Source organism: Gadus macrocephalus, chromosome 11, assembly GCF_031168955.1.
Source record: "Gadus macrocephalus chromosome 11, ASM3116895v1".
Taxonomy (NCBI): Eukaryota; Metazoa; Chordata; class Actinopteri; order Gadiformes; family Gadidae; genus Gadus; species Gadus macrocephalus.
In genome coordinates this window covers 11,395,145-11,414,643 of record NC_082392.1, presented here as the reverse complement: position 1 = coordinate 11,414,643, position 19,499 = coordinate 11,395,145, and the positions used below count along the sequence as shown (strand labels likewise).

General features: G+C 41.3%; 1 protein-coding gene and 1 long non-coding RNA gene across 2 annotated transcripts in view; both read left to right on the top strand.

Annotated features, from left to right (window-relative positions):
- Positions 1-1,477: 1,477 nt before the first annotated feature.
- The window catches only part of LOC132467287 (inactive phospholipase C-like protein 2), a 46,877-nt gene continuing 28,855 nt past the window's right edge, over positions 1,478-19,499 (top strand). Inside the window, exon 1 of the mRNA XM_060064470.1 lies at positions 1,478-2,680. Coding sequence (XP_059920453.1) covers positions 2,426-2,680 — 255 coding nt within the window. The 5' untranslated portion in view covers positions 1,478-2,425. The remainder of the gene's footprint in view (positions 2,681-19,499) is intronic.
- Positions 11,571-19,086, top strand: LOC132467293 (uncharacterized). The gene is made up of 2 exons (XR_009527986.1): positions 11,571-16,857; positions 17,270-19,086. It is a non-coding gene; the product is annotated as an uncharacterized LOC132467293 (long non-coding RNA).

Sequence of the window (19,499 nt, the reverse complement as noted above, 5' to 3'; positions counted from 1 at the left end):
GTCGCTCGAGAAAGGGTTTATAGTTTCATCATGTACAGCAAGGTGTCAGCAACACAAAAGCAATGGATAGTGGGTAGCCTCAGGGTACCGTGCATCACCTACTCCATTATTCTAGTTGTTACTCTACCTGCTTGGGCAACAGGTCCGTCATAACCGTAGCCATAGGTTTTTTCAGTGCTATATTGGCTACAATTCAAAACCACCCTTTTTTTCGTTACTTGGAATATCTTTATGCAAACACACAAAAAAGAGTGAAAGACATTTTGAAAACATTCAACACATCTGTGTTGAATGCAAAATGCATTGGTTGCTTTTGAAAACATGACGGTGTGCCGTTGTATTGCCAGTTTACATTTTGATACCAACTTCTCTTAAGGAGTGATAGCCTTCTTTTTGTTATCAAACAAGGAAACATAACATCTCCAAATATGGATGCATTAAAGAATGCCAGGCCAGCGAATGGCTCATCTTTGCTACAAATAGTTCACTCACTTTGGTGGAAGGACGGAGCCTAAGCTGTTCTTCACTAGGCTATATAAGTTAAGTTAAACCCATCTGTCTTTGTCACTGGCTTATTTATTAGATGAAGATATGTTTTTTTCTAATTTTGGATAAAAATATATATTATTCCGGCTTGTTTCTACAAATTTCCTACCCTACCCTGAACTATAAATTGATTTGAGACTATTGCCAGCATCATCCTTAAAGTTGCAGTATGCACATTTTGTTGAACCAGAAGCTACGCTCATTTGCAATTTGAAGAGTCGGTTTCATCTGCAAACTGCCAAAATAAACAGCACAACTACATCTGTAATTTAATCCATATCTTTACCGTATAAATGCCGACTCTGTTAGTGTTAGGCGTAGTCTTTTTTAACTTTTGGTTTGGTATCACTATTAGGCTACTGCATATAACAAATAAATAGCCTGTGTTTACTTTAATAAACAATAATGCATAAATAAAAACAGGTGGAAAACCTTTTGTCAAAACACGAGTGCTTTATCGGTAGTAATTGCCCTCTGGAATAATAAAGTAGGCCTACTCTGAATATTAAAGTCTATAGAAGCAGTGATACTTTATTCCTTGAATGTTCAGATGCCATGGGCATTGGTGTGAAATTAGTATAATTTGCTAAAAATTTCGACTTCTGGCTGTCTTGACAGTGCAAACTAAATGTGGAATGGGCATTTTCTTGTCTTGCCAGTTCAATGTTTGTTTTTTATACAATGATTGATCCTTTCACTTTGTTTTCCGTCGCTTATTGGTTGTTCCAGCTCTTGTTCGAGCGCACAGTGGTCTAAACGAGATACCCAACCAGATCCACCACTCACGAAAATAAAGAAAAAACACTCAAGTATCATTATGCAACATGAAACATTATGCGTGATAGTGGTTTAACAATGTTTTACAACATTCTAACGAAATTACAATTTTTGCGAAACTTACATACCACCCCTTTAAAAAAACAATCACTAAGAAACAAGCTGGTTTGCAACTGGTGATGCTTTGAGTTTGGAAACTAAACTACCTAGTTCGCTAGCCTTTAATAGCCTAGTAATACAAACGACCAAGCTCTAAGGCTAGCAACTATTGGCCGAGTGTAGTATAAACTACGGAGCTACAAGACTAGTACCTATTAGCCTAGTAGAAGAAACTACCTAGCTTCAAGGCTAGCACCTCGTAGCCTGGTAGTACAAAGCAGAAAGCCCTCACGTCCAGCCGCAGCAGTCCGCACTCAGCCAGCAGGAGCGACTTATGGACCGCCGTGTCTTCTCCGGAGTGACAGAGCCCCTGAAAGGCAAGTTTTGACCGTTGTTTATGAACTTTGCGGAAAAAAACAACGATTTTCTTAAGGAAAACAGCGTTGATGTGTCTGAGTAACTGCTACGGAGATGTGAGGGAAATATAACGTTACTAAGGGAAACACGGAACTACGACTAGGGTGACCCAAACACTCTAATGTAAGAGTGAGATGATTAGAAACTTGTTGATAAGCATAATGCGTCATTTGAAAAAGAGAGGAGTTGCATTATCAATTTGCATTCTGCGTAAATGTATGCAGGAAGAATATTGCATTCATCGTAACATCCGCTTCCAATGTCGGCGAAATCATTAAATAGTGAGCCTTGTGCTCCTCCACTCCACGCGTTTCTGTTAACTGCAGGACACTGAATGTCTGTTACTTCTCATGTCATTTAGAGTCCTTAAAATAATCGCTGTGATTTGTTTGCAGCGCACAATGCACGCAGAAGACGCTACCTGATGTGCTTCTGCTACAAAAGATGATATGGACAGATTTTCTGCACATGTAATAACGCCACGCCGATAGGCCAGGCAGGGAATTGAAGGAAAGCCAGAAACATCCAAAGTCCTTCCCCACACCGGAGATTGACAGCTAACGTTAGTCTGTGTGAGAGTGTGCCTATGGCCGAGTCTGGGGAGAACGACAGAGGTCTGCCTCCGTCGAGTACAGGGGATCCACCCGTGCCTAGCGACGAGGGGACCGGCAAGACGCATTGCGAAGCGTCGGTCTTGAACGGGGACTGTGGGATATCATCAAACATGGTTGGGTCTGGATCCATCGCTGTACCTGGCAGTCAAGCTGGTCTTGATGCCGCCAACACATCGGTCGGAATGGATGCCAAATCTGGAATACCACGCCGGAGCAGTATTATCAAGGTAAGCGGTCCTGGCCGCTGAATGATATGGGTTCCTGCGATTAGGCATGCATGTCTGGGAGCACCCAATCCTACGCATGCAGAATAGCCGATCGCGTTTCATTAAACTCAATAGGGTGTTTCCCCATTTTTAGCAACCTCGCCCATAGAAACATGGTTAGTGACAGTACAAATGGTTGGTTTGCACAATCTAGGCCAGTAAGGAGATCATCAGCATCACCATATCCTGTTTTGTATCGATGTTGAACATTATACATTCGAGTCATTGTCTTTACTATTTTATCCAATTTCAATAGATATGATAAATAAAAACATTTGAAGTCAAACGGTCCACACACGCACCCGCCCACACACTGACGGTTCTGAACACATTAAGTTACAGTGTGCTATTATGATAACAAAAGTCTGGAAATACAACTTCAACTGCTGAGGCTTGATAGGTTGTCGTAATACAGTGATCAGCATAGTTCACTCGTCATTGCGCTACTCTATCTGTAAAGCTGTATCAAATCAATGCTCAAGTAATCATCAGTAACATGTAGTCTTGTAGTCATTGTACAGAACAGGCTTATATTTACTTTGTGGTTAAAGCCTTGCATTTGAGACACACACACACACACACACACACACACACACACACACACACACACACACACACACACACACACACACACACACACACACACACACACACAGACACACAGCCAGCCTGGTCGATGAAATATAATGCTATTCTTTTTCAAAGGAGAAAAACTTTTCAGGTTACATATGACACTAAAATGCAATACATTTCAACTGTTATTTATCATGGAACCATTAAAGCTGAGAATTATTTTTCAATGAACTCTATAGCATTGTTGTGTGTGGATATTGGTGTGCTTGCTAGTTACTCAGGTGAGCTTAAGAAGGGAATGGGATGCGGTTATTTTCTGGTTACATCACCCCTAAGGCAGTAAGCCAGTGGCACAGAGCCATTGCCTTTATTACTGTGTAATGTGGACCTATGCTGCTGAATACAATTACTGAAGGACGCTTTAAAAACATTAAAAGTATGATAATGTTCTCATCCCCAGTACAAATTTAAGATCCTGTCGGGAGCCAAATCATTCTTGTCAACATTGTTGTTGTTGAAGTTTGATTTTCAGAGGGCACTCTTGACGTGTATGGGCATTGGGCACCAGGTTAATTCCCCTGCAACCCATCAACCTATGTCTTGGTTCCCAGGGCATTAGCTGGCCTTGAGTTTCAATGAGCCTTGCACTTGGATTCCTTACGTGAGCTCCCTCTAAAGAACCCAGAGACTGTGCTCTTTTTGGCCTATCCTCATTTTCAATTGACATGTTATGCAGTTCACTAATGTCTATGGGATGCAGAGAGTGTGATGCATGGGGTGGCCGCGAGGGGGGGTACCGAGTATGGATGGGGGAGTGTGGGGGAGAGGGGGGAGAGGGGGGAGGGGCTCTATGTCAATACCATTTGTACCGTCTTCTTCACTACCGCCTCTGGAATGATTCAGCCGGCTAGTCTTTGAGGTTTGTCAGAAGGTGGTCCAGTTCAAGAGGATGGGCGGAGCAGGTTATGTGTTCTGTTGGTTTTGCGCCCATCAATATCTAGTGCCAACACGACTTCAGACAGTATGATGCCACACAGGTCAGAGGCAACATGTTTGTCAGGGTGGTGGTGAGTGCAAATCCTGCAATCCAACAGTTGAATGACCTTTCTGTCGGGGTTGGGTGGATGGGGAGTCTGTGGGCGTTTGACCATAATAACCCACCGCTTACGGTTTGGTTAATGTTAGCGTTGCGGTGATGGCAACTCACTGTTTTTTTCAGTTGACCTTTTATTTGTTTAAAGTACAAAGCACATTTTCTTTTGAAATGTCTGTACATGGCCCATAATGGAGATTTAACACTCAGTCATTTGCAAATATGTTTTGAAATTGTTGTTGTAAACCACAAGGTCAAATTCATATAGGCTTAGGCTACACTACTGTTTATTCATATATATTATTAGTTAACTGTCTGGTTTGTCAGGTGTGGGCAGCTGATCACCTGCTTATCTGCTGTTCTATCCAAGAACAATTTCCCCCTTCAACATACAAGTTCTAAATTTCAATCAGTTTAAGCATGAACGCGTTACCCTGGGCCTGGAGGCTTCCACTGAAGGCTATAAAACAATATGCCATTAAATAGGAAACAAGCTTCACATTCGTTTGCAGGCCAATGTTTTCTTGGCACTGCCGCTGAGCTCCATTTCTTCGCTTATTCTGTGTTTTTGGCAGCTTGTGATGGTGAACATTTTACCAAGCAAAGGCAAATGGCTGTCAAAAGCTGTGCTTACTGCTTACAAGGTTGTGCGCCGCACTCCATTGAGTCGCAACACTGCACTTTAGGCAGGTGATTTTTAAATATCTGAAGTCATGGCAGGATGTGGTTTAGCGCAATGTGGACCACCTTGACACACTAACTAAGCCATTTGGTCTAGCTACTTAGAGGAACCTGACTGAGATGTTTCCATTCAGGGAACTTTTGTGTGTTTGCTAGGGTTGTAATATTTCCTTTATCAACACAATAAAAATACCAAGTAGCCTTTGCCTATGTGAACAAATCGGCTTTTAAAGGATGAACAAAAAATATAGAAAACGGTACCACTTGTTTGTCATTGTTGTGCAAAGATCTTTGAATTTTTATCAAATTGCAAAAATGTCTTAAAATAAATTATATACTCTCAAAGAAAATAATATCCCTAACTTTCTAGGGAGTTGGATTTTCTCTAGGATATGAGGCTTGAGGCAGGGCTCTTCGGCATGTTACAATGTTACCCCCCCCCCCCCACACACACACACACACAAACACACTGAAAGCTCTCCCGAAAGGGCCTCTTGTGGCTTGAACGGAGACATATTTCTTAGCCAGATTACTCCAAGTTTTTGGAAGTTATCTTCATGCAGCTCCCCCCACTTGAATGGGTTTGTCTCACTCGACAAGTAGGGTGACCGCTTAGCTTAAAGTTGTCTATCTTTGACTGGGAGGTAGACGACACTGTTTTCTTCTTGAAGCTCACTAGACTTTTCTCTAAGGTTCATCAGCCGATTCTTGGTGCACGTCCTGCACAAATATGCCAGGCTCGGATGAGCTTCTCCCAGCTAGCAGAGACATCCGCTCTGCAGCAGCTCTTTTCTTGATACCGTCCACTTTGTCATCTGCTGTGTAGGTTGTCCGGAACCGGGGATCGATGAGTGAGGCCCTGTCCAGGAGTTCCGGTATTACAGGGTCATTGTATTTATTGTTGAAGGAGTTCAGTATGTTGCTCCTGATTTTGGTTGGTGACCTCTGTCTCCCTATTCTCTGGCTGCAGGAGCCTGTTGTTTAACAGGTGGAGGTTTGTGAGGTATGAGAAACTCAACAGGCCTCGACAGATGGGGCATCAGTAAATTCCTTCAGTGGACTTACAGCTTTATTCATTGACTCCAACCCATTCATGTCCTGCCACGTGGGCATCAGGTGTCTGCTTTTCTCGCATGCTCCCAGGACCTGTGCCTCTTCTGTTCCAACACTCGTTTTACAATCCGTAGTCTTGAACCCCAACTAGTTAGGGACTCGGTGATGAGTTTGTGAGAAGGTAGACCGAGCTCAGCCTGTACCAGGGCCAAATCTCTTCTTATTCCAACTGAAGGAAAAAGCACTTGCAGCCTTTTTGTAAACTCTGATGGCACTGTCAATCTGTGGATCTTTCATACAACCCTGTGTAAAAGAAACGAAAAGGGAAACAAAAAAACATGTTTGATCATTAACATGATTAAGAATGGGATGCAGTTTTTTAAGTGTTATTTAATTATTTACATTTTATTATATATTTTCTATGCCATACTAACAAGAAACCACACTGACAATACAAGGATATGGCTGTAGCACAGACAAACCAGGGCTGTACAGTGCGACAGTTTTGATCGCATTTGCTATTGAAATATTTAGCGTGCGAAGATAAATACAAGTCCACTCGCACCGGTGAGAAGGACCCGTGCCGAAAAAAAATACGTCTTTCTGTACGGCTTTCAATGGCACCACTAAGCGCGAGTGTGTGGGAGCATGATGGGAGCGTTAAATGTTGGGAAATGTATTTTGAGTTATAGGCTCGCCAGTTCCGCTCGACTACAAAAAAACTAAATTTCCCGAACATTTGCACGTTGAGGAAGAGGCTTTGTGACGGTCACGGGAAATTCACTTTTTAAGCAAAACAGAAAAATGAAAAGGTATTTCCCTGTATTCGGAAGTTCTTCATCAAATAAAGATGGAAACTTGTAAAAAGAATCCACGTATGGAAGAGATTGACTCGGCGACCACAAGCACGGAACCGGGACCTTCGGACGAAGCCGACTCCACCCATGACTCCGACTCGGCCAACGGGAAAACGTACAGGTTTAACCCCCAGTGGTTAAAAACGTTCAATTGGCTGGTCTACGACCAATCCAAGAAGTCTATGTTTTGTAAATATTGCCTCGAGGTAGGGGAAAGGACATCAGAGGTTAATAAATAAGTGTTTGTTAAATTTGTAATAATTACTTAATTTTGTTGAATGTGTTCACCACTTCTGGCTGCTGATGTTTTAAAAGAGGCTATCATAGTCACTTTACTATTTAATATGTTCATTGTCACTTTACTGTTGTTAAATTTGTTCATATCGTGTTACTTTTGTATATACGTCCTATTCTGTTCATATAGTATTTTTATTTTTTTGACTAGTATACGAGCTACCAAAATTATTTTTGTGCTACTGAATTTTTTCGCTTGCTAGCACCAGTGCTACCATTTAAAAAAAGTAAGCATACAGCCCTGCAAACACTGGGAGGAGGGAGGGTTACGTTATGTATGTAGTTATTAGTAAGTTACGGTCAATTAAATTATGAATGCGTTTCTATTCAACACATTATGTGTTCACAGGAACATTTATATGATATTACAAACTGATCTAACAGTCTACTGATAGAAAATAAAATATTTCACACTGTTGGTGTAATTTCATTTATGCATAGCCTTCACACAAGCACACACACTAGTAGTACATTTTCTATGCTATTATGGCAACGCAGAACTGTATCAAGGGCAAGGCTCAATATTTGTTTGGCTTTTTTACGCAATCGAGCTCGGGATTGTGTATTATTGATGTTTTATAGAGCAAGTAAATCCTCTCTTTCAGTTGGAATATGAAAAACGAATTTTAGCTCCACTCATCGTAGCGTTATACTATAGGTCTCCTTGAACCCTAACCCTCTATCAGACGTGATCCTCAAAAAGGCTGAACATAACAAGCTCAACACATCCACACACACTGTGGCAGGTGTAAACGGGTTTCAGAGTGCAAACAGGCACTGCACCTTCACGCAAGACCATTACCTGCATTCGGGAAAGAGTTGAACTGTAACGTAGTGTTTTAAGGAGACTGGCAAAAACGTCTTATTTTAGATCACGGCAATATAAAACATATTACCAAGGGAAAAAAACAAACAATAAAAAAACGGGTTCGCGTTCAGTTGCTCTTTAAAAACGTGTCCAAAGCATTGGAGGTTGGGCCACTCAGTCATACTCAAGGCTTTGATCATGATGGAGCCGCTGTCTGTAGTCATGCAAACAAGACTTCTCGAAACTTCCAGGAGGCCAGCGAGTCTTGTTGCAGCCCTGGGGCTATTGCTATGCCAGTTTTATCGTCCGGAAAGTACGATGTCCGGAGGCACAGAGATCGTTCTCAGCCAACAAAATGCGCGGCCAGATTCCAATAGAGGTGTGTGTGATTAATTTGGACCAAATATCGTAGTGATGGAATAATAATCTCTGTTTTGCAGTTGCTCTGCGGCGCTAGGTCTTGTTTTGTTATATAAATTGGGCCGTAAGCATTTTGCCGCAGTTGCATTAACTGCAGCAAAATGCTTGCGGCTGGGCAGCTGATATTTTAGATAATTTGTCTGCAGCATCTCAATGAACCAGCTTTCTTTTCCCAAAGGTATAAATGAGGTACATATCTTTTGGAATGTAATGGGTCACTGCATATGTGAGCTCCTGCCACCTGGGCCCTTCTCATTTTGCAGGCGCTTTATAGCTCGAGCTGGCGTCTGCATCCGTGTGCGACCTACACACAACTGCGATTCACACACATGGCTCTGTTGTAGGTGCTGGAAAGAGTTGTGTTTCCATGTTCAGCAGCGATCGCTGTTAATAATACCCATGCTCATGTGTTTTTTTTGGTGTGCCTGGTGTGATAGTTTCCACAAATGTACACATATGGAAGTTTAACTGTATTATATACAGTCTTTGTGTGTCACACTCACACTAGAGTTCCATTGGCCATGAAGTTCTTGTCCTGCTTTTTACTTTTGCAGAGCTAGTGGGATGCACCTCTAAACATTGATTTTTAATCCAATGATTCCCCTGGAATTTATTTCAGGCCTGGTGGTACGCACTGACAAAAAACGTGTTAATATAATTTGCCGCGCATGGTGGAGAGCACTGACGCATTGAGTTGAATGGGACTGTAGACATAAAACGCAATTTCTGTTTTGCAATAAGACATACGTTTAACCAATCACAATCGGGTATATTTTTCAAAGTCACCATGGCTGCTGTTCAGTTTGTAGGTAATGGTGGAGGTAAGAGCCTATTTACGTTTTGCGTTTTGTCAGCTTTGTTTTGAATACCAACTTTTTATGACATTTTTTATTTTAGATTTTTGTTATTGAACAGGGAAATAAAACACCCCAACTTATTATCATAATCCCCTCATCCCCAAACTTCCATTCACACTTTCTAACACTTTGATTAACAGTAAAACTCCAGTAAAATTGAATCGCATTGCGGCTAATGTAAAAAGTGTGTGTAGACTGTAGTGTGTAGTTTATTGTTAATCAGGCGAGACGTGTTTCCACATGCGGGCAGGCCAAGGCAAGAAGGCTGAGATTTACATACGAAAGCTGGAGTTTTGAGAATTGTTGTGATATTTGGTTGTCCATCTCAGCTTCTTCTCTTTCATAATTTTGTTTTGAATGGAACTACAGCTTCAGTTAGTCCCGCATCTACGATGCTTAAGCAAGCTTCAACGATGCATGAGCAGCATGCTAAAATCCCTCAAGCTCCCCTCCCCACTTCTGTCCCTCTCTATTTCCACATCTGTATTGTTATTTGGCTCAGTGTTTTGGTATAAAAATGTAGATGTTTGTTGGCCGTCCCAGCTTTTCTCTCCTTTTTTAGGGGCCATGTCAAGTAATCTAAGCTGCATCTGTACCTGCTTCGCATTGGGTAGAAAGGATACTTTGTAATTCGCCTATTGTGTAGAAATGTTGATCAAATGATTGCTCTATAGAGGTTGGCTGCTGTCCGGCCATCTCCTTGAAGTACACACCGCTAGACACACAGGACTCCCACTGGTGATTGCGTATTCAGTTCCCTACATCACATCGCTGTAATTCAGAGCATGATTATCTGTTGAATATCCAACATCGACCCTCCCTTCATCCACCACCATAAGTACTTTTATTCTGTTGGAATAAAACACAAGTCTCGATCGATTTGTATTCTGCACCTTTTCATATCTAAATGTAGTTGGGTTGTCGACTCAACTAATGGTAAACTAGCAAGTTACGTCTTTCGTTTAAGTTTTGATTGACACCCAGGGGAAGAAATGACATAAGCTTATTATAACTGATACCTGATACCCTTATACCTATTAATCACTCCAAAAGGAATTTGTTGGCTAACGGTTAAACAACAAGTCGTTCGTTAACATAAACTTTCCCAAATTTGATTTATGGTTCAACTCGTATAATTGAGCCAGAGACCTTTTATAAGGTCTGCCTTCTATGTGTAATGAGCTGCTACACTCTCCTCTCTGACACCATAATAATTGTGCACAACTACGTTCTATCTGAAATTAGCCCTCTTCTTTCTTTTCTTTCGATCAGGGGTGCGGTGGAATCCAATTTCTCCTGATTGGATAAAGTGAGAACACAATAGCAGATATTTTTTCTTCCATTTACTGCAGAGCGTTGGGACTGGGATAACCAATGTCACTAACCAAACAGCCTACGGTGAATACTCTCATAGCCAGGCTTTTGAAATAAAGAGCCCGAGGGCCTATTTTACCAAACAAAGAAATAAATGCATAAAAATCGCTTGCATCACTTTAAAAACACATTCTAGCAGCCTCGAAGCGTGCGTTCGTGGGTGCGTGGCCCTCATTCCCCTTCCCGGTTGAGTTCCCTAGTTCGGGTCCAGCCATCACCCTAGCTTCTACTTTTTGTTATTGACGTGGGTTGTCGATTAAACCCTCCTCCCCTTCCCAAGCAGCGCTCTCTATGGGGCTTTCCAAGAGCCTCATCTCGTCCAGGGTTGTTCCGGGCCAGCGGTTGCTGTAATCATCATCTACACGACATGGGGGGCACTTAGGCAGGGAGGTGGTCAGGCTCTGCCAGGCCTCATCCCGTCTTCTGTGGTACGTTACAATGTTCTGGTCTGGACAGTTTCTGCAGACAGGACGTTGTGATGCGCCATCGTTGTCTTGAATGACTCGGTGTTTGGGATAGAATGTCAAAACCTTTAGAATTAACAGGGGCAGCAACTGATTGGATCCCAATTAGTTTTCATCTAGTGGTTGAAATTTAATGAATGTACAAAAAATAATAAAGAAATGTATCACAGGTAAAACCGACAACCCTACTTCATGAGGGTTTCACCAGATATCATCAGCCTGGCCTAGGTCTTCACATCATATGGGTCGCAGAGTGCACACATGCTCCTGTAATTTACACAGGACTGGGACCAGCTTCCCTATGAGTTTACGATCTTATATTATGTGTACTCTTGGCATGCTTGGCACACAAATTCCTTTTTGTGTGCCAAGGGGGGGGGGATAATTGACATTGTTTTTCTTTAGATATAGATAGAACATATGCATATTATATAAGGAAATGTTTACCTGACCTACATTTCTGTTTGGACCTGATTCAACACTAAAGGAGTGTATGTTTGTTATCCAATGCCATTTCACTGTATTTAGTGGTACTACTGCATTTAGTAGTTTCCATCTCAAGAACCCTTTCAATGAAGGAAACACATTTGAATTTATAAAACTGTACACTTTTGAAAGTGACACCTATCACTATAGATAATTGTTTTAGTGATTGTGTCAGGGTTACAGTTGCCTCATATCTGCAGAGCAAATAAATCAAGCAAAAGCTTGACCCATTGCAACATAACCGTGCACCACATTGAGCTTCACTTGACAGGGGAATAGAAAGATAAACAAACTACGAGAGACAAAATGCACTGTAATAAAATAGTACACTGACTGATAATAAAATGTATAAAAACAATATTACAACATGCAGTTTGACAATCAAAACGTTCATGAAACCAACACGGTTGAGGCCCATTAAAACGGATTAGAGGACTGAGGAGGTGATAAAAGATAACGGTGTGTTTAGGAGCTGATGCACCATTGGTTTTTAAAAAAAACTGTTAGCCACTGAGTTGTTTCAAGCTGCGGTTAGTCTACTGATCCATGCAAACCACTTAGCGAATGTTAACCAAAGTAAAGAAATGTTGTCCTGCCCAAAGGCACCCTGTCCCTATTCTTCTCTCCAAAGTAAACTTCAGACATTGTCCATGTTTCCAAGGAACAAAGGTATTTCCTGTTGAATCTGGCGCAGGGATATATCTCCTATCATGTTGAGGTGTGATTCTGAGTGTGAGAGAGGAGCAGTTGATTTATTCACTTTTTTTAAGGAAGGGAAATGTTGGTATAAACTAGATGTCTATTAATCCTTCTCTATTGTCCCTCATACTCTTTATGTGAAATCAGCCCTCGGCCCTCGCCTGCTCAGGACATGATATATTAGCTTTTTAATTGATATTCCCACATAGCATATTGAATGGCCGCCCAGATAAACTATGGCTCGGTGAACAATGCTTAATCTGCCCAACACCATTTTAGTGAACGTGTCAAGTAGTTGATTCATAGATTCTCAGTTCAAAGTTGGGCTGCAGTGGTGTTGAGGAGAGCAAGTGTCTCTTTATGGATTTTCCCATATATGTCCCCATAACAGCTTTTTTTTTGTCTAAAGGTCAGCTTTAATGACATAGAAAGTCAATGCGTAGGCTGCGGAGGCGGTGCGCTAAATAAAACGTAGGAAAGTGCTCAATGTAAATTGTAAGTAGCTGCCATGCAATTAAATAGTTTATTCATCAGGAATAAATGGCTGGTTAGGCTGCTCTATATTTGTGAATGAATAGGTTTCATCCCAAAAGGGCACACAGATAAGCAGTGGTTAAACATTTCATCAAATCCAGAACAATTCAAAAATAGAATATTCATGGCGATTGGTGAAGTAACGGGTAAATATTTCTTAGAGTTTGTATACTCTGTTTAACAATATTGCATTAGAAAATAAATGCTATGTTATTCATAGTGACGCCTTTTTAAAAGCAGATTTTTGTTTGTAACCGAAGCCACGAGGCCAACATTATAGAAATGTGTATCTCAATCAAGGTTAGGAAAATGGAGGATTTTTTTGGAGTTGATACGTTAAGCATGTGTGCCGTTGACATAGCATGTTGAAGTTCTGGAGACCCAGAACTCTCATAAGAAACCAGCAACACAGAACTAGCATTCATGACAAGAGCAGTCCCCAGCGTCATGATCAATGCCATTCACAGTCACCGACACATCGATCCTATGCATAACAAATTAATCCTCCTATTGATTTGTTATTCCTCTTTGGTGGACGGGTGGAGGTTGTCCATCTCGTGTTACTCACGCGTCACCCTAGCCCTCAGCGCCATGTTACGAAACAGGTCATTGTTTTGACAGTCAACACAACTACAATGAGCAAGCAGACTGGCAAACAGGCTCTTAAATGTTCTTGCGGAGCTGTGACGCCAGCTCATGTGACGCTCATGGTTATTGATTGATCGTTTAACGGTAGGGCGTATTGGATAAAGCAGGGGCAAAATCCAACAGCAATGGCTATTGAGTTGGATTTGGTGGCAGTCATGCTCATGCTGTTTGCTTAAAAGTGTACAACAAAACCAAACAACAGTTTTTATAAAAGCCATGGCCAAGTATTTTCAATTGCATTTGAAAATAAAACGCTGCATTGATTTTGATAAAATGTCACATTATCACATGATGTGGTTATGTTGTATGATTAGGTTTTTAATGAATGTAGAAAATAAAAACAATTGATCTAACAAACAAAACCATCTGACACCGGTTCACCATTCAGGTGAGGCTTCGTCAGTACAGAGGTGCTGTTCCCTAGTGTCATTGAGACAAAGGGCAGGCCGAGACATTCATTATTTGTTCAACTGAGCAAAAACATTCTACCAAGTCACCACAGCATTCTTCAGGAACAGACAAGCTTAGCTTCATATCTCAATATTACGGCAATCCTAATCTAAGATCGAGCATTCCTACTCTGTTATAGCCAGCCTTTTCTCCAAACCAGGTGGTTGAAGATAATGTATAATGGTTAACAAAATAATGATTAATCTAGAAATAATGAACTTTTAACAGCACACACACGGGCGTGCACAATTTAGGGTTATAGTTTTCACCCCTTTCCTCTTATCAGCAGACGAGTGGGAGCTGATACCATTAGGCTGGCTAGCTATCTCTTTTGTTCTCTCTTTTGGCTAATAGTCGCCTGTTTCAGCCTTCTTGGAATAACCAAAGGACCATGCTTTGTGCCTTTTTTAGATCAAGTCACAAGAAGATTTCAAAGATGAGGCGGTTAGAGTTGAATCATTCGAGGAAGGAGTGACCCAGTACGAGAAGCAGAGCAGTGGGTTTTGACGACAAAATGTGTTGTCAAAAATCAAGCTACAGAAGGCTGCTATGTCACGTTGGTAGGGAAGCAGACGGGATTTGTTAATCGGAAAATATCTTGGTATTAGCACTCCATCCTATATGCCCGAAATAGGTTGTTGTGCAATATTAGTAAAATATGAATAATGTATATCAAAAGAAAATTTTGGTCATTTGGGGTCGATTTTTGTCTGTCAAATGACCTATTATGTTTTTTTTAGGTAGAAGATCAGGTTGGTTGTAGAACTTTTGGGTCCGAGCCTGGCTGCAAAAAAAGGAAGGGGCAGAGAGTTACACATTGGTTCCAGTTTGTTTACACACTTGATCTGGTTTATGCATTTCTTATTTCTGCTCAGCCTCTTCTCTTGAGGTACTTTGCGTGTCATACTTTGTAATACAAGAGAAGAGAGACATAACTTCTGGGGTCCAACTCTACTACAAGAAAAGGGGTTGTTGGCAGGGATGAAAATCCATCTGGTTTTCTGATGTCTGAGATTTCAGCAGCGTTTCCTGATTGCCATTGCCTGTGTCAGGGAAACAAAAGTGTTGCCCTGACTCTGCGGTTCTCCACAGTCAGTGGTTCTTATCATCTTTTCTGTGCGCCATGAAGCTGTGTACTCTCAGGCTCGTTGCCTTCTCCTTAACTTAACCCCCTTAATCAAAAGCCTTGATGCACCAAGATGAACCTTCCAGGTTTCTTCATGCTGTTCAGTATCTGAAGCTGCTCAGCTTTGTGAATGGATTAATATCTTGTGCAATTCAGTCAAATCGTAGCCAAATCCCTGTGTGTTTGAGCTTTTCGATGGGTTCATGATGTTGTTAGAAAGCTTTGAGCGATGAATTTCTTCAGAGGTGTCTCTCTTATGTTGGGCATAGAGTGGCAAAGTCACACCCTTTCCGGTAGAGGCCATGGGACCTATGAGATGGTGAAAATATGAATGGGTTTCAATGGAGAGAAAGTCATTATTTGTTGGTCCCAGTCTTTATATGCCCTGGATTACACATATGTTGTTTGTGGATTTAAATGATAGTTATTCATGCAAAGATCATTTTCGTGAAGAAGTTTGATAATGTTAGGTTTTGTGTGAGGCTGCTTTGTGAACTACAGCTCTTCGCTGCTCTTGACGCGAATGATATACGTCACCACCCGCACTTGGTACTCATGTTGATCTCTCTGCTCAACTTCACAGCATTTTTCCAAGGGGAGGATAAAATCATCGAAAGAGGTGAAAACCATTATAAGTCGGGGCATGTGGAGAGTTTCAGTTATGCCGATGGGGAGAGTGTCAGTCTTGTCCATGCCAGTCGCATGGAGCTTGAAATCACATATGAGACATGTAGTCTTTCTCATTTTGTTTTCTCTACAGCCTTTAACTGAACAATTGCACAATAAACGGTCAAATGATTATCATTTTATCCACAAACAACATGTGTAATCCAGGGCATATAAAGACAGGGATCAGAAAATTATTACCATCTCTCCATTGAATCCCATTCATATTTTTCGATCTCATAGGTCCCATTGGCTCTACCGGAAGGGGCAGGACTTCGCCACTCTATTCTGGTAGTAATCCGTATGAAAAGAGTTAAAAATAGTTATTTTTAACTCTCAAAAACAGAATCATACACAAGCACACAATTACTGTTATTGACACTGTTACGTCATGGAATGAGATGTCACCACAAAACCTTTTGGACATATTTAGGGAGCTGTCATTTATGTTCCTGACACGTTCCTTCCTTCTTCGGACGAGGTTTTGCGATGGAAATGGAGCATTAGTGCCTAGCTTAGCATGTATTCAAATTGACGCCGTGGTCAGGTTTTGAGCTATCAACCTATTTTACCATAGATGCATTTATAGAGTCTTGTACATGCAGTAAACATTGTAGATGGCAGAAATGATGGCTGAAACGATTCAACCTCCCAAGACGGAAACCTCCTCTTATAACAAGCGAGGTTAGGACGCTGCGACTCAGGTCCATTTAATGGCTCTGGACTCTGGGTCACTCATGGAGTCACAAGTGTGCTGCGGGAATTATCGTGGACTAGTACAATCATTATTCAGATTATACATTTGATTACTAATAAATTCAACGAGTTAAGGAATTTAAAAAGTAATGGGCATTTTATTACAACAGTTTAACCAGTTACGGTTGATTTATATGGGGTATTTGCTTGTTTCATTTAATTAAATAATGAATATGTGTTAATAGTTTTTTTTCACTGACGCAGTGTCGCTGGTTAGGGTTAGGGTTAGGGTCGTGTGTTAGGGTTAGGGCCGTGTGTTAGGGTTGGGGCCATGTGTTAGGGTCGTGTGTTAGGGTTGGGTTAGGGTTATGCTAGTCTCGCAAAGCCAGACCAAACTACAGCAAGTAGAATGGTCTGGAGCCACGCTACCTCGAGCCGTCTATCCGTGGGAAAACTGGGCGGGCCTGTTTTTATTTCTTTAAACCAATCAAAATCGTCTAGGGCGGGGCTAAGCCCGGGAAGCAGCAACGGTGTCCATCCAAAATAGAACATCTTTCTTCCTCAGCCAATGCTGCAAGCAAATCTTTTGCAGTTCTTTGCAATTTTCGACGGAAAGAGCCAAACATGCCAACTTAACAGCGCCGTCAAAGTCCTCTTCAAAACTCGCCATACTGCCTAGTTTCCGAGTTTGAGGGGGAGCAACCGGAAGGGGAGGAGTCGCGGCCAAATCCGACGCTAGGCAATAGACGCTGTCCACTTCCGTTCAGCCAGACTAGGGTTATGCAAACAACTAATATTTAATCAATGATTAACTTGGCACAAGTAAATGAAAACAATTAACTTGTGCAAAATAGATATTTTAGTAACAATTAACAAATGTTAATAAAGGGTTAGGTAATGACTAGTTTGCTATTTACCTTTTATTATAAAGTGTTGCAGAATAAACTTGTATGGACAGCATGCCCTTTTAAAGGAACCATAAACATGTGCTAAATGATTGCTGCTCAATTGTTGGGGTCAGTTTACCTGAAACAAAAATGAATTGAATGCGATAAAGAAGGCCATCAGGATGATTGAACTGGACAATTAAAAGCATACAACAAACTCAATGATGAACATAATGTTATGAGAATGTTTTGAACATGTATTATTGATCTCATTGTTGTTTATTGAAGCCCTTTTAAAATTAATCATCCCATTAAAGTGATTCCTCAGAGTTTGAGCATATATGATGAGCGAAATAAGTACAGGCAAGACATTGGCAACAGCGACAAAAGGAACTGCCAATGTTGGGATTTGGCTGTGGCCAACACACTTGTTTGCTCGCCCAGTCATTTTGTAATTGTTTTAGCCGGTTCTCTTCCTGATTTACAGCCTGGCAGGGCAGCTTAGTGTGTTGGCACTTGGCAGGATGGCTTGGCTGTCTACACAGTCGCCAGACATAATTCTTCAGTTGGTTTGACTGGAGTTGGGACATGGATCACCTTCAGAACCTCTCTTTGGCTCACCGTTGTTTTTTGATATTTTTTTGATATTTTTTTTATTGGTCTCACAAGTGGCTATAGAAAAAACACTTTGACAGCTCTGTCGAAGCGTTTTTTCTAGAGCCACCACTTGTTGCGCTGACCCAGAAGACCTCTGGGAAAGTCTTTTCTCTCTTTCTGCAACTGCACAACTCCCACTGTCAGTTAGACACCTTTTTGCATCACTTCCTGTGTGTCATCACTGTTGACTATGTGCATGTCCTTGAGGTCTAGTCATGTTCTGATCTGATTTTTATATGGGCTGGTTAAGACAAACTGTACTGCTAAACAACATTAGAGGGTTATATAGAGTATTTGACCTTTGAAATGGGCTTATGGAGCTTTCAGAGGATAAACTTAATGCACTTTATTGCCGGGAGCAGTCAGACGATCACCTTCACATCATAAATGTGACCAATAGGCATATCAAACTTTATACTGCATTGACCAGCTCATTAGACCCATTTTTTAATGAATCCTAAACTGGTCTTTTTTTTTTTTTTTTTTCATAAACTGAAAGAATTTACTTTATTAACCCCTGGCGCAACATTTTGGATTCATAGCAAGTATAGGACAGTCGGGGCTTGTTTTCTACATGAATAGACGGCATGGCATGTTGTAATGTTGGCCAGGTCTGCTGAGGAGGCCTGACGAGAGTCTTTAGACCAGAGACTAATGAGTCCTCTGTGACATCCTGCACATACAGTCCTTACCTGCTCAGTGAGCCAGAAAAATGATCCTCTGGTCCATTAGGGGATCCACATACCTCTGAGAATGAGAGTATTTTGGTAGAGCTCTCACTGTCTCTTGTTCTCTCGCTCTCTCTCTCTCTCTCCCTCTCACTAACTCTCTCACACACTCACACACACACGCATCCTTTCTGTCTACACTGTACTACTTCGTTCCCTTCCCGTACTGGATTTAAAGCATGTTTGTAATGTGCACAAATTTCAAGCTGTATTTATTTCACAATTAACCTTTCCTTTTAGGGAAGGCTTAGGCCAAATTAAGCCAGAGGGTATTTCCCATTTCTTATACGATGTTGGAATCAGATTAATTCGGATGTATGGAGATGAAAATAAAAGATAGGGATTAGTTTTGCAACATATCATCAATATCATCTATTGATTCACAAGGCTGACATACTGCATGCAGACATGTTAATAGTAATCACATGGACTTTTTCAGAACTGCTGGTCGTCACTGCTGCTGTAGAAGGCCTCGGAGCTCTGTTCAGTCTTATTTTTCATTTTTATGTCTTCCATCTACTTTGAAGACCAAAACTAAAGCACTAATTTTATCCTAAGAAGTACCTTAAAACCTGATAACCCTAACTACTGATAACAAACTACTGTTTTGTTTGATGATTTTCCTTTGTCGCTGTTCTACTGCAGAACCGTCTGCTGCAGAGTAGTTGGAAGTATTTGTGTCTTTTGTAAGACAGCAGTTCCTGGTTATGGCCAGTATGTCTACTCCTA